The sequence below is a fragment of the Danio rerio genome, chromosome 23 (genome assembly GCF_052040795.2).
Source record: "Danio rerio strain M-AB ecotype USA chromosome 23, GRCz13ab, whole genome shotgun sequence".
Classification (NCBI taxonomy): domain Eukaryota; kingdom Metazoa; phylum Chordata; class Actinopteri; order Cypriniformes; family Danionidae; genus Danio; species Danio rerio.
In genome coordinates this window covers 885,980-900,196 of record NC_141043.1, presented here as the reverse complement: position 1 = coordinate 900,196, position 14,217 = coordinate 885,980, and the positions used below count along the sequence as shown (strand labels likewise).

The window sequence follows — 14,217 nt, the reverse complement described above, 5'->3', positions numbered from 1 at the left end:
TGATAATTGATGTCATTACCGTCATCGAGAGGAAGACTATCACACAGAGAGCTGCACTCGGACTGAGCCAGTTCATCTGTGGAGGAAAACCACAAAACACGAGCGTGAAATTAAAGCAACGTCAGTCAAACGCTGAACTAATTTAACAACGTGACAAGATTAATCAAGATAATTTCATTTATGGTCTGTAGATTATCTGTTAAGCCCTTTTTGTTTTTGTTCATTCATTTTCCTTTAGTTTAGTCTATTTCAGAAATCTCCACAGTGGAATGAACCACCAACTATTCCAGGATATGTTTTATGCAGCGGATGCCCTTGCAGCTGTAATCCATTATTGGGAAACACCCATTCACACTCATTCACACACACTAATACGCACAAAAATAATTGTCGCCACACTGCCCCCTAGTGTTCATTTCACCCAGAAACTGCAGTCAAACGTATGTTCAAGTACGTTGTTTGCAGTCTTTCACAAAAAAATAGACCGAGGCATATGTGAGTATCTGAAAATGACAGTTCTATCCTCTTAACCAGCTCACACACTGCTAAACCTGTCTTAAATTTAACCTCGACAGCAGCAAAAATGTCCTGCGATACATCATGAGCACACAGCAGGTCCTTTAAAGCAGACGCTTGATCTGAATACACTTTTCCTGTTGGAAATACAGACACGGCCTTGAAGATACGACTGAAAGACAGCCTGCAGATAAAGACATGATGAGTTCTCCCTCACCGGCGATGATCACAGAGGCTCTCTGCGTGGGTTTCTGTCCTTTCTTCAGCCTGTATTGGTTCATTTCATCTTCGATCTCCTGCAGTTTCTGCATGGCGTCCAGACAGTTCCTCCGTCTTTTTTTCCGCACTAATTTGGAGATGTCAGGCTCCGCCGCGAGCTTCTTGGCCGCCTCCACGATCTTCTGCTGTAATGCAAAGCGGCTCTCCAGATTTCTGAGATACGGGTCCTGGAGGATGAAGAGTCGTTTAATAGATCTGTCTATTCATAAACATGTCAACAAATGCTAATATGCACACATGTTAATGTTAGCATTATTAGCTCTCCTGAATTATTAGCATTTTTTGCAGTGTATTATAACAGGCTTCATCACACAGTTGATGCTTTCAGATTTCCGAGAGCTGCTTTCGTTAGTTGTTTTGTAATGTGAGTAACAATTTCAGCTATTATCAATAATATTATCGAAGCTCAAGAATAACTCACATCCATAATTAACTGCAGTTTTGAAGCAGTGTGTAGAAACCTCAAATCTAAAATGAATAAGTGCATGATATAAATGTCACTGTGCGTCTTTCAGCCCATAAAACAAAACAAACCGATCAGGGTTAATTTTGTGGCTTTTTCCGACACTGACCTTCAATGCAAGCCCACATGCTGGAGTTTGTTTGCTTGTTTATTAATTTATTTGTTTATTAAGTTGTTTGTTCGTTCCTTTATTTATTAATTTGTTTATTTTAATTGATTTATTCATTTATTCGTTTAATTGTTTATTCATTTTTTTTATTTTTTCATTCATACATTCGTTCATTTGTTTGTATCTTTATTCTTTTGTTCATTCGTTTGTTTATATATTCACTCTTTCATTTTAGATTTTTGGCTAATTTATTCATGTATTCGTTTGTTTATTCATTCAAATTTTCATTCGTTCATTTGTTTGTTTATTTATTCTTTCGTTCATTTGTTTATTTAATAGTTTATTAATTTGTTCATGTAGTCATTAATTTTTTCATTAATTTTTTTGTTTAATTATTCGTTTGTTCACTTGTGTATTTATTTATTTATTCATTCCTTGGTTTATTTATGCAATCATTTATTAATACATTTATTTATTCAGTTATTCATGAATTTTTTCATTCATTCATTTGTTTGTTCGTTTATCTATTTATTTGTTTGTTCATTTATTTATTTATTTATTTATTCATTTATTTATTTTTTTATTTTTTTATTTAGTTGTTTATTTATTTATTTATTTAGTTGTTCATTTATTTATTCATTTATTTATTTATTTATTTAGTTAGTTGTTTATTAATTTATTCATTTATTTATTCATTTATTTATTTATTTATTTATTCATTTAGTTGTTTATTTATTTATTTATTAGTTTGTTTTTATTCTTTCGTTCATTCTTTATTCATTCATTCATTCATTTGTTTTTATTTGTTTATTTATACATTTTTTATTCATTCATTTATTAATTCATTCATTTGTTTGTTTTTGTATTTGTTTGCTTATTCATTTGTTTGTTTATTTAATTATTTATTCATTCGTTTTTTTAGGTATTGATTTTTTTGCATTCCTTCATTCCTTTGTTTATTTATTCTTTTGTTCTTTCATTTAATTAATTATTCATTCATCAATTCCTTTGTTTATTTATTTATTTGTTTATTCATTTGTTTATTTATTTATTTGTTTGTTTATTCATTTGTTTATTTATTCATTCATTCATTTGTTTGTTCATTTTTTTGTTCATTCAATTATTTGTTCATTTGTTTAGTTTTTCATTTATTAATTTGTTTGTTTTTTTGTTTATTTATTCTTTTGTTTGTTCATTTAATTATTTATTCATTCATTCCTTTGTTTATTTATTTATTCATTCTGTCAATTAGTCAGTCAGATGAGCTGCAGTCTTTCAGTAATACAGCCAAAGCCTCAGGGTCTGATATATTACTCAGTTCAGGAAACGTCACTGTGTGTTTCAGACTCACCTCATTATATGGGAAAAGGTCGTCCAGTTTAAAGGCCGTCCCGACTCTCCTGCGCACATGAGGAGGGGTTTCTCCTTTAATAAGCGGATACTCTTTCGGGAGTTTGCCAGTGAGTTCCTAGTGATAAAAAAATAAATAAATAAATAAAAAGATCAGATCATGTATACTGTAAATGGGTGAAAGTCACAGGAAAAAACATATTTTAGACCAAAATCACAATTAAAAATATATATATTTTGATTTATATTTATTTATATGGATACAGTTGAAGACAATATAAGAGAATTAATGACGTGTAAATTATTTATTTTAAAATAATTTCATTTAATCCATTTATTTTATTTGTCAATGTGTTCAATATTTACCTGAAACTAATTCTGCTTAATTCAAATATACTATTTTATAAAATAAATGAATCTAATTATTTTATTTGTTTACATGTTCATTATTTATCTCAAACTAATTTCATTTAATCTGATTATTTTATTCAGTTTTTGATTTGAGAGAATGAATACAGACAAAACTAATACATTTTCACTGGCAAAGAAAAAACTCTTGTTAACAGAATTATTGCAAAAAAAATCTCATCATGTCTATTGAAGTAAACAGCGCACAGGCTATTGGATGTTATTCATCAGACTACATTTTTAGTTTGAGTACAGAACAAATAGCACACAAATATTGGCTTTCTCTTACGGCTTCCCGCAGGCATATTTCCTTCAGCTCGGTCAGTTTTTGGCTCAGTATGTCCTGAATGTCTCGCTCCTTCTTTCTCAGCTCCGCAAGCTTCTCTTTTTTCTGCTCGTCGTTCATTTCTGAATCAGCCGAACCTGTGAAACAATCAATGCATCCATAACCGAGGAAAATATAAAGAGTCCAGCACTGAGTCCAAACTACACACGGCAAGAATCCAGTGACAAGCAACTTTTCTGTCTGCACCAAAAGTGATGCGACAGAGACATTTAAACAGCCACTGCACTCCTTATGATCTAATGAATACACATTAACAGCTCTTGAACATTATTAATAGGCTACTGAGTGACTGATGCTGTTGGTTTGCACTAAATCTCAATTCTGATTTCATTTTCAAAGCGTCCAGCTAGTTATTTTAGATATTTAAGATCTGAGGTGAACTATCTGCTGCTTCTTTCAGTGCAGCAATAAATGTCATGTGAAACTGTGTTAAAAAGTGCATTCGGTGCATCTAACGCTGAAAAAGGCCGATAATCAGTAGCCGAGGGGATCTTTGTCATGGTAGTTTATACTGTTGTTCTGCTGCAACGTTGCAGAAATAGAAAATAAAAGTAAAATAGAAATTTTGTGTTGCTGTTGCAGATGGTTAGGACAAAAACCTAAAAAAGACATGCTAATGATCTAATCCGATTCAATGATCTATGCTAAGATAAGCTAGAAGTGTTCCCGCCAAACCCAGAGATTGGCTGACTGGACTAAAACTTTACTGTTTTACTCCATGATTCATCAAAAATCTGTCCATTTCCTAATTAAGTGTAGTGTTTTTCAAGGAGCAGCTCTCCAGCTATGCTGAGGGAAAGATGTGATCGTGTACCTGTGGAAACCAGGCTGCCGTTGCTGGCCATGATGAGCTGGTTCTTCACTCCAGCGCTCAGTTTGCTCATCTTCGATGCTCCGTTCTCCGTCAGATCCACTGCGATGTCTCCTAGACTTCTGGCTGTGGTGATTTTTGCCTGTCAAATGCATATAATGAGAAAATGGAGACTTTTTCAGCTATTACATTTCCCTTCTTTACTACCCTGGACACATCAGCATAGACAAAAGCAACTTCCTATTTTCAGAGTAGAGCAGGGGTCACCAATCTTTTGGAAACTGAGAGCTACTTCTTGGGTACCGATTAGTGTGAAGGGCTAGCAGTTATTAAATAACACATTTTTCTTGATTTACTTTTATTATATGTTATTATTAATAATTAATAATATTCATCTACGTGAAGACATTGATCATGTTAATGATTTCTCACAGCAGTTGTCAACAACGATTTAACAAGGTGGATAAATATCAATATGCAACACTTCACTTGTCTGAAATTGTTTTGAAAGTTTTTTTTTTTATATATAAAACTTAATGTAATTTTCAAATTTACACCAATGCAAGTGTGATTTAAAAAGATTACCTATAAAAATATTAGATGCATCTTACTCATATGTGGTGTTATAATGAGCTATTTTTAGAACAGGCCTGCGGGCAACTCATGTGAACCTGGCGGGCTACCTGGGCTACCATGTCGGTGACCCCAAGAGTTCCCACTTAGCTGATGATTGATTATACGCTTGTTTGGCATGCTGTCCCGGGAGAGAGCCCGTTTGCAGGGCGAGAGGGGAGCCTTGAGCTCAGGTAGATCTCGACAACTCCCCCTTTGATGACTAAAATGATTGCTATGAAGAGATGTGCTGCAGGATAAGAGCTTGACTGTAGTGCTAAATTTAGGCTGATCAATTCACTTGTTGTGCATGTTTTTGTAATGTGGGGGGAAACTGGAGAACCCGGGGAAAACCCATGCGAGAACGGGAAGAACATGCAAACTATGCACAGAAACAACCGCCGGCCTGTTTAAGGACTAGAACCGGTGACGTTCTTGCTGTGAGGCAACAGTGCTAACCACTGGGCCACCGTGCCGCCCTATGGAGGGAAAGGTGAAGAGGTAGGGGTGGAAGGGGGGATTCTGTAAATCGAAGATGACTGTAGTGAGTAACCCTGGCTCTTTATAGTGGGTTAGAGTTTGGTCAATCACACATGCAGAACCAGCGGTGTTCAATCATGATCACGTCATCCTCTCCAAATTAGTTTATAAATAAACCACTTATTGCACGCTGAATTATTTTCGCAAGTTAAAAATAAATTCAACCTCTCGTTGTTTCAGTCGTATTGCGTTCACACTGAACGCAGTTAACACCAGCTTCTCGATGAGAAGTCTGGGTTCAGGAGATCCCAACTGTCCTGTGTGAACTACTTGCAGCTGGATACGTGATGGGAGAAGTGGCACATCGTATGCCTAGCGCTCTGTCCCCGGAGCATATTGAAGTCATCTATTGATTCCAAACTTTGATAACAGGTTTCTGCTGATGGGTTTAGGCGAAGCACTCGGGTATTGACGATTGATAAAGGCAGTCACTGCGGCTCAAAACCCTACCAAGCTGGCCAGCTAGATTAAAACGGTGGTGAGCAGGGTTGTGAGTGCTCAGCCTGCGGATCATCTTCAGATGCCCTTCCAGCCGCAACCCATCTCTGGGAAACATCCACACACATTCACTTCATAGTGTTTGGTTGGGTGGGGGGATGTCTAATTTTCACTGCATGTAAAAGTGTATGTGACAAATAAAGACTTTCATCATCTTCATCATCATCATCACACCGCCTCCAAAATGTTCGACTGTCATAAAAAAATTCTGTTTTTCCGCATCTAAAACAGCGTTTTGAGAAGGTGTTTTGACGCTTCAGGACTGCCGTATGAGTGGAAAGCAAAACTCTAAATGCCGTTGGAGAAACTAATATAATATGACACATTTTCTGTGCTTTATTGTGTGCTCAGTCAATGCGCATCAGACTCGATGTGCAGCGTTTGTGTGCATGACGAATTTCTCAGATTTAAGTACGAACATTTCAGACTTCAATGTGCGAAGACTAAAAAGATTATTTAGGAACATTATTGAAACTCTTTAGAGTTTAGTTGAGTGAGATGCTAATGGTCTAATCCGACTCAATGATCTATGCTAAGCTAAACTAAAAGTGCTCCTGCCAAACCTGGAGATCGATTGAATGGATTCAAAACATGGTAAAACTGAACTGTTGACTGCTGGAGGAGCTGTAAAATGAGCCTATTTACCACTAAAAGTGGAGTGTTACTTTAAATAAAATGCACTAATTACTCCAAAACAGCAATCAGAGAACAATGATAATTACGAAAACACTCCTGCACACACACACACACACACACCTCAGTGGGCGTAGAGCGTCTATTATTAACAATAGAAACTGTTTCATTATTCAGGAATGGTGTGACTGAGGGTGAGTCTGCAGTATTATATGTGTTTCAGCAGTGATCAGTGTGTGTGTGTGTGTGTGTGTGTGTATGTTTCAGCAGTGATCAGTGTGTGTGTGTGTGTGTGTGTGTGTGTATGTTTCAGCAGTGATCAGTGTGTGTGTGTGTGTGTGTGTGTGTGTGTGTGTGTGTGTGTATGTTTCAGCAGTGATCAGTGTGTGTGTGTGTGTGTGTGTGTGTGTGTATGTTTCAGCAGTGATCAGTGTGTGTGTGTGTGTGTGTGTGTATGTTTCAGCAGTGATCAGTGTGTGTGTGTGTGTGTGTGTGTGTGTGTGTATGTTTCAGCAGTGATCAGTGTGTGTGTGTGTGTGTGTGTGTGTGTGTGTGTGTGTGTGTGTGTGTGTATGTTTCAGCAGTGATCAGTGTGTGTGTGTGTGTGTGTGTGTGTGTGTGTGTATGTTTCAGCAGTGATCAGTGTGTGTGTGTGTGTGTGTGTGTGTGTGTGTGTGTGTGTGTGTGTGTGTATGTTTCAGCAGTGATCAGTGTGTGTGTGTGTGTGTGTGTGTGTGTATGTTTCAGCAGTGATCAGTGTGTGTGTGTGTGTGTGTGTGTGTGTGTGTGTGTGTGTGTGTGTGTGTGTATGTTTCAGCAGTGATCAGTGTGTGTGTGTGTGTGTGTGTGTGTGTATGTTTCAGCAGTGATCAGTGTGTGTGTGTGTGTGTGTGTGTGTGTATGTTTCAGCAGTGATCAGTGTGTGTGTGTGTGTATGTTTCAGCAGTGATCAGTGTGTGTGTGTGTGTGTGTGTGTGTGTGTGTGTGTATGTTTCAGCAGTGATCAGTGTGTGTGTGTGTGTGTGTGTGTGTGTGTGTGTATGTTTCAGCAGTGATCAGTGTGTGTGTGTGTGTGTGTGTGTGTGTGTGTGTATGTTTCAGCAGTGATCAGTGTGTGTGTGTGTGTGTGTGTGTGTGTGTGTGTGTGTATGTTTCAGCAGTGATCAGTGTGTGTGTGTGTGTGTGTGTGTGTGTGTGTGTATGTTTCAGCAGTGATCAGTGTGTGTGTGTGTGTGTGTGTGTGTGTATGTTTCAGCAGTGATCAGTGTGTGTGTGTGTGTGTGTGTGTGTCGTGCACTCACTTTGCTCTGTTTTCTGTTGAGGTAGAACTGGTGCTGACTGATGGCCATGACCCAGATGGTTTTGATCAGAGAGTGAGTCGCGTACCAAGTGTGGATCACCAGTCCCGTCTGTCCAAACGTGCGCTTAGTCACTGCTCGCCTGCACACACACACACACATGAGGAATGGTCAATGAGACTCACTCAAAACATTTACAGTCTAAACCCATTGACAGAAATACATTTCGTCTGTTGTTCATTCATTTTGTTGTCGGCTTAGTCCCTTTATTAATCCGGGGTCGCCACAGCGGAATGAACCGCCAACTTAACCAGCAAGTTTTTTACACAGCGGATGCCCTTCCAGCCGCAACCCATCTCTGGGAAACATCCACACATACACTCACACACACAATCATACACTACGGACAATTTAGCCTACCCAATTCACCTGTACCGCATGTGTTTGGACTGTGGGGGAGCACTCGGAGGAAACCCACGCGAAGGCAGGGAGAACATGCAAACTCCACACAGAAACGTCAACTGAGCCGAGGTTTGACACAGCGACCTTCTTGCTGTGAGGCGACAGCACTACCTACTGCGCCACTGCCTCGCCAACTTTCGTCTGTTTTTTTGTTTACATTTCGTCTGTTGTAAACAAAAAAAATCAAACTGGGTTAAATTTTTTTTTTTGGCATCTGAAAAAGCACTTTGAGGGGGGTTTTGACAATTCAAAGCCACCGTACAAGCAAAAAGCTGAATACAGAATCCCGTCACTTGAGCTACATGTAACTCAGCGCGTAACAAACACAGCGCGTAAAATAAAGACAGACTGTGACGGACAGTTGAGAACTCCTATATGCTGTCAAATATCCTATAAAAACTGCACATTTCAGAGCACTTCACAAGACCTTTAATAACAGAACCTTCATTTTTGAGGGAACTAACCCTTTAATGCTACAGCTTATGCACACACACACAGATCTGCGCTCACCTGTGAGGGTCATTGACTTCCACAGCAAACTTCTTCTCTCTGAAATACAGGTTTTCCAGCTGTTTCCACTGGAAGAGCTGAAACAGGAGATTCAGTGTTAAATCTCACAATAACAACAACACACAACCTGATTTTAGCATTCATTCAGCTCTGCAAACGTGCTTTTCCTAATCAGAATCAGAATCTTTATTGTCATTGTACAAAATACAACGGAATTTACGTTTGCCCTTCCCTTCAGTGCAGTCCTCTTGATCTAAAACAACAACAATAATAATAAAGAGAAATAAAAAAATAAAAGGGCAACAATAATTAATCATTAATACTAAAAGTGCGTATGATGTGCGTATAAAGTGGCAAGTGCATTTTCTAGCAGCGTTTTTTTTCTGTGTGGAGTTTGCATGTTCTCCCCATGTTGATGCTACAGGTGAATTGGGTGGGCTAAATTGTCCAGTGTATATGTGTGAATGAGTGTGTATGAATGTTTTTCAGTGATGGGTTGCAGCTGGATGGACATCTGCTGTGTAAAGCATATGCTGAATAAGTTGGCGGTTCATTCCAATGTGGCGACCCTGAATTAATAAAGGCACTAAGCTGAAAAGAAAATGAATGAATGAACAATATTAACAGTAATAATAACAAAAGTAATAATAATAATATTAATAATAGTAATGTTTTAGAACAGAAAGTCAGCATCATTCATTCATTCATTCATTTTCTTGTTGGCTTAGTTCTTTTATTAATCTGGGGTCGCCACAGCGGAATGAACCGCCAACTTATTCAGCAAGTTTTTACACAGCAGATGCCCTTCCAGCGGCAACCCATCCCTAGGAAACACCCACACACACATTCACACACACTCATACACTACAGACAATGTGGCCTACCCAATTCACCTGTACCGCATGTCTTTGGACTGTGGGAGAAACCGGAGCACCCGGAGAAAACCCACGCGAATGCAGGGAGAACATGCAAACTCCACACAGAATTGCCAACTGAGCCGAGGCTCGAACCATATAAATACTTTCAACAGTAATAATAATAAAAATAACACTAATAATAATAATAACACTAATAATAATAATAATAATAATAACAGTAATAATAATAATATAAAATAACAATAACAGTAATAATATTATTAATAATAATGATAATATCAACAGTAATAATAATAATAATATTTTCAACAGTAGTAATAATAATAATAATAACACCAATAATAATAATAATAATAATAATTTCAAAAGTAATAATAATAATAATAATAATGTCAACAGTAATAATAATAATAAAAATAATATTTTCAACAATGTTATTAATAATAATAATAATAACAATAGCAATAATAACAATATTGTCTTTAAACAGAAAATCAGCATATTAAAATAATTTCTGAAGGTTTATGTGACTGGTGATGATACTAAAAAAGCAGCTTTGAAATCACAGAAATAAACTACAATTAAAATATATTAATATAGAAAACAATTATTATAAATAGTAAAAACATTTTAGAAATGTGTGCTCTTTTCACTCACTACTCACTACTGTTGACCTTTAGTGTTTACAGTACACATACAGTAGTCAACATTTGAAGTGGATCTATCCTTTCATCAAAGAAGTTGTCCTAAAACCATTGAAAAACACCAATACGTCTTAATTCTTCAGCTTTGGTCAATTTTGATCCTCTTCAAATGCTGACCACTGTATATACATATGGATTTAATAATCCCAAACTTTTAACAAATACACATTTCATTTAAACATCCCCATTTTGACAATAATCCAACATTTATCAGCACACACGCATATATCTATCTGCTAATATTAATCATCATTCTAGCACAACACTTTCTCCTCCCGCACATCTGAGCGAGGGCGTCTTCAGTTCATTCCCCACTCTCTCAAGACGTGATGGTCAAATTAAATTATCTGGCTTTCAGAGCCTCTTACCGGTGGTCGGGCAGGTTAACTGAAGTTAATCAGATCGCCAGTGTCTTCATTATGTTAGCGAACGCTCTGAAGCTGAAGTTTCTCCTGGCCTGACGTGTCTCATCAGGTTTCCAGCTCATGACATCAGGCAAGAAGCAGAGCTCAGGGAGGAGCCCGAAAACAGCCCAACACTTCACACTCACTTTCATGCCTTAGATAAGCTAGTGATGAAGCACACCCAGGGAGGTGTTATCGACTGATTAGCATTTATTGGCAACCTGATGCAAAGCTGAATACTGTAGGGTTTACACTTCAAAAACAACCATCCTGGATGTACTTTATCTCACTTATTGCAGAGCTACATGACATAAAATACTATCAATTCTGAGCCGTAATAGTTTATTAATTAAATTCTTAAACCCAGAGCTGACAGAAACTAGGGTATACACTAACCTGCGCATTATTCAGACACTAGATGGAGACAAACAGTCAAAAACACAACAGAAACTAAAACAGCTGATGGAGTATACACTAACCAGCCCATTATTCAGACACTAGATGGAGACAAACAGTCAAAAACACAACAGAAACTAAAACAGCTGATGGAGTATACACTAACCTGCGCATTATTCAGACACTAGATGGAGACAAACAGTCAAAAACACAACAGAAACTAAAACAGCTGATGGAGTATACACTAACCTGCGCATTATTCAGACACTAGATGGAGACAAACAGTCAAAAACACAACAGAAACTAAAACAGCTGATGGAGTATACACTAACCAGCGCATTATTCAGACACTAGATGGAGACAAACAGTCAAAAACACAACAGAAACTAAAACAGCTGATGGAGTATACACTAACCTGCTCATTATTCAGACACTAGATGGAGACAAACAGTCAAAAACACAACAGAAACTAAAACAGCTGATGGAGTATACACTAACCTGCGCATTATTCAGACACTAGATGGAGACTAACAGTCAAAAACACAACAGAAACTAAAAAGCTGATGGAGTATACACTAACCTGCGCATTATTCAGACACTAGATGGAGACAAACAGTCAAAAACACAACAGAAACTAAAACAGCTGATGGAGTATACACTAACCTGTGCATTATTCAGACACTAGATGGAGACAAACAGTCAAAAACACAACAGAAACTAAAACAGCTGATGGAGTATACACTAACCAGCGCATTATTCAGACACTAGATGGAGACAAACAGTCAAAAACACAACAGAAACTAAAACAGCTGATGGAGTATACACTAACCAGCCCATTATTCAGACACTAGATGGAGACAAACAGTCAAAAACACAACAGAAACTAAAACAGCTGATGGAGTATACACTAACCTGCGCATTATTCAGACACTAGATGAAGACAAACAGTCAAAACACAACAGAGACTAAAACAGCTGATGGAGTATACACTAACCTGCGCATTATTCAGACACTAGATGGAGACAAACAGTCAAAAACACAACAGAAACTGAAACAGCTGATGGAGTATACACTAACCTGCGCATTATTCAGACACTAGATGAAGACAAACAGGTTCTGACAGATTCTGATTTCTACTTAGTTTCCATGGCGACTCATTGGTTTACTGATTACGTTCACCTGTGTCTGGTATAGTAGTCCATCATATTATACCTATACATTTATGTGATAATAAAGTTGCTGTTTTTGTTTTATGTGCACACAAAAGTATTCTTGTAGGTTGATAATATTCAGATTAAACCACTGAACTGTTTTAAGAATTTCTTTTAGTATTTTCGGAGCATATGGAGGATAAGGGAGCTCTCTGATTTCATCTGAAATATATTCATTTGTGTTCAGAAGATGAACGAATGACTCAAGGGATTGAAACGAAATGAGGGTGTGTGTTTAATTACAGAACTTTCATTTCATTGTTGGAAGGAACTAACACTTTAAGGTAGAGTATTTAGGTCGTGATCATTTTGTCCCTTCATTTGGCATCAATAAATGTTTTAAATCACTTTTTAAAAGTTTTTAATGACCTATGGAAACCCTTGTTTATTATTAATGTGCTACAACCTCACAAAAAGCCGCACACACCCAGACACACACACACACACACCCGTACAGCAGATATTTTCCCTGCGTGTGTGTTTCGTCATCAGTTCTCTGTTCTCCTCTGAGTTATGTAACACACACAGTTCCCGAGCAGACAACATGTGCTGAATATAACACCTCATTTCCACATCGTCATCACTGTCATCATACCGTACATCTCAAGAACAAGTGCAGACATGCTGAGAGCACATCTGGAGCAATCCAAGCCTGATTTCACAGTATAGTGAGCTCTGACTCAAGATTAGCTTACTTTAGCCTAGAGACAGGAAAACTCCACGTACCTTTCGGGGTTTTACTTTATCCTGGTGGTCGTACTGTCCAATGCCTTTATAACTGATGCCCAGCCACCACGGCATACCCTGCTTATCCTGTCAGATAAACACCAGAAGCGAATATGAGCTATTTGTACATTTAAATTAAATAGATTTAGTCAGACCAGAAAGATGGCACCAAAAGAAATGAACCAAATATGGATTATATATATATATATGTTTCATCATCGTAGTGCATGACATATAAATAATACTGATAGACTGTGTATAGCTTTTACCTTGACTTCATAATAATGCACTCCGTATGTGGGCAGTGACTGCACCAGCGTCATATACCTGAAACAGACCAGAAAATAGTGTCAGCACACTGAGCTGAGGTGTGGGCGTGATGCGTTTCAGCAGCCAATCATAAACCAGGTAGGTCCTTAAGTGGGCGTGATGCATTTCAACAGCAAATCATAAACCAGGTGTGTCCTGATGTGGGCGTGACTGCCCTGATGTCCCGCCCCTAGCTTGTGTTTCAGCAGCCAGTCAAAAATAAGGTCTAACCTGATGTCCCACCCCTAGCACACATCAGGCCTAAGGTGTGCAGCGTAATCTTGGGCTGTGGACAATGTGAAACATGTATTGTTCTCTGATGAGCCCACCTTCACTGTCTTTCCCACATCTGGTAGAGTTACGGTGTGGAGAAGCCCTAAAGAAGCGTCCCACCCAGACTGCTCATGCCCAGAGTGAAGCATGGTGGTGGATCAGCGATGGTTTGGGTTACGTTTCATAAATCAGCTCTGCCCTAATGTCCCGCCCCCAGAAGTGGGCGTAGTGTATTTCAGCAGCCAATCATAAATCAGCCATAATGTCCTGCCCTCAGCACACAATCCCAATGTACTCACTGCACTATGGCCTGTCCTCTGGAGATCCCCTTCAACAGCCTGTACTGCTCCATCACGCGCTCCTCACTGTACAACAGGACACAAACAAAGATGTAAATCGTCTGTATACAGACTACGAGGACAGCACTGCAGATGAAGTGCCACTTAATTCAGTTATTTCATGTCCAATGTCATTAATTGTT

At 38.0% G+C, this 14,217-nt stretch overlaps 1 protein-coding gene across 6 annotated transcripts in view; it reads right to left on the bottom strand.

The window, feature by feature from the left end:
- The window catches only part of frmd4bb (FERM domain containing 4Bb), a 72,190-nt gene that overhangs the window by 13,041 nt on the left and 44,932 nt on the right, over positions 1–14,217 (bottom strand). For 2 of the 6 annotated variants that reach the window (XM_087306318.1, XM_087306317.1), the window contains exons 9-18: positions 14,036–14,101; positions 13,424–13,481; positions 13,155–13,241; positions 8,836–8,912; positions 7,867–8,005; positions 4,286–4,424; positions 3,415–3,548; positions 2,719–2,835; positions 734–962; positions 20–76 (exon numbers count right to left, since the gene is read on the bottom strand). In XM_087306318.1, coding sequence (XP_087162444.1) covers positions 20–76; positions 734–962; positions 2,719–2,835; positions 3,415–3,548; positions 4,286–4,424; positions 7,867–8,005; positions 8,836–8,912; positions 13,155–13,241; positions 13,424–13,481; positions 14,036–14,101 — 1,103 coding nt within the window. Of the gene's footprint in view, positions 1–19; positions 77–733; positions 963–2,718; positions 2,836–3,414; positions 3,549–4,285; positions 4,425–7,866; positions 8,006–8,835; positions 8,913–10,785; positions 11,881–12,294; positions 12,336–13,154; positions 13,242–13,423; positions 13,482–14,035; positions 14,102–14,217 lie in introns of those variants that run through there. The other 4 variants (XM_087306319.1, XM_087306316.1, XM_087306322.1 and 1 more) reach the window with 3 other exon arrangements.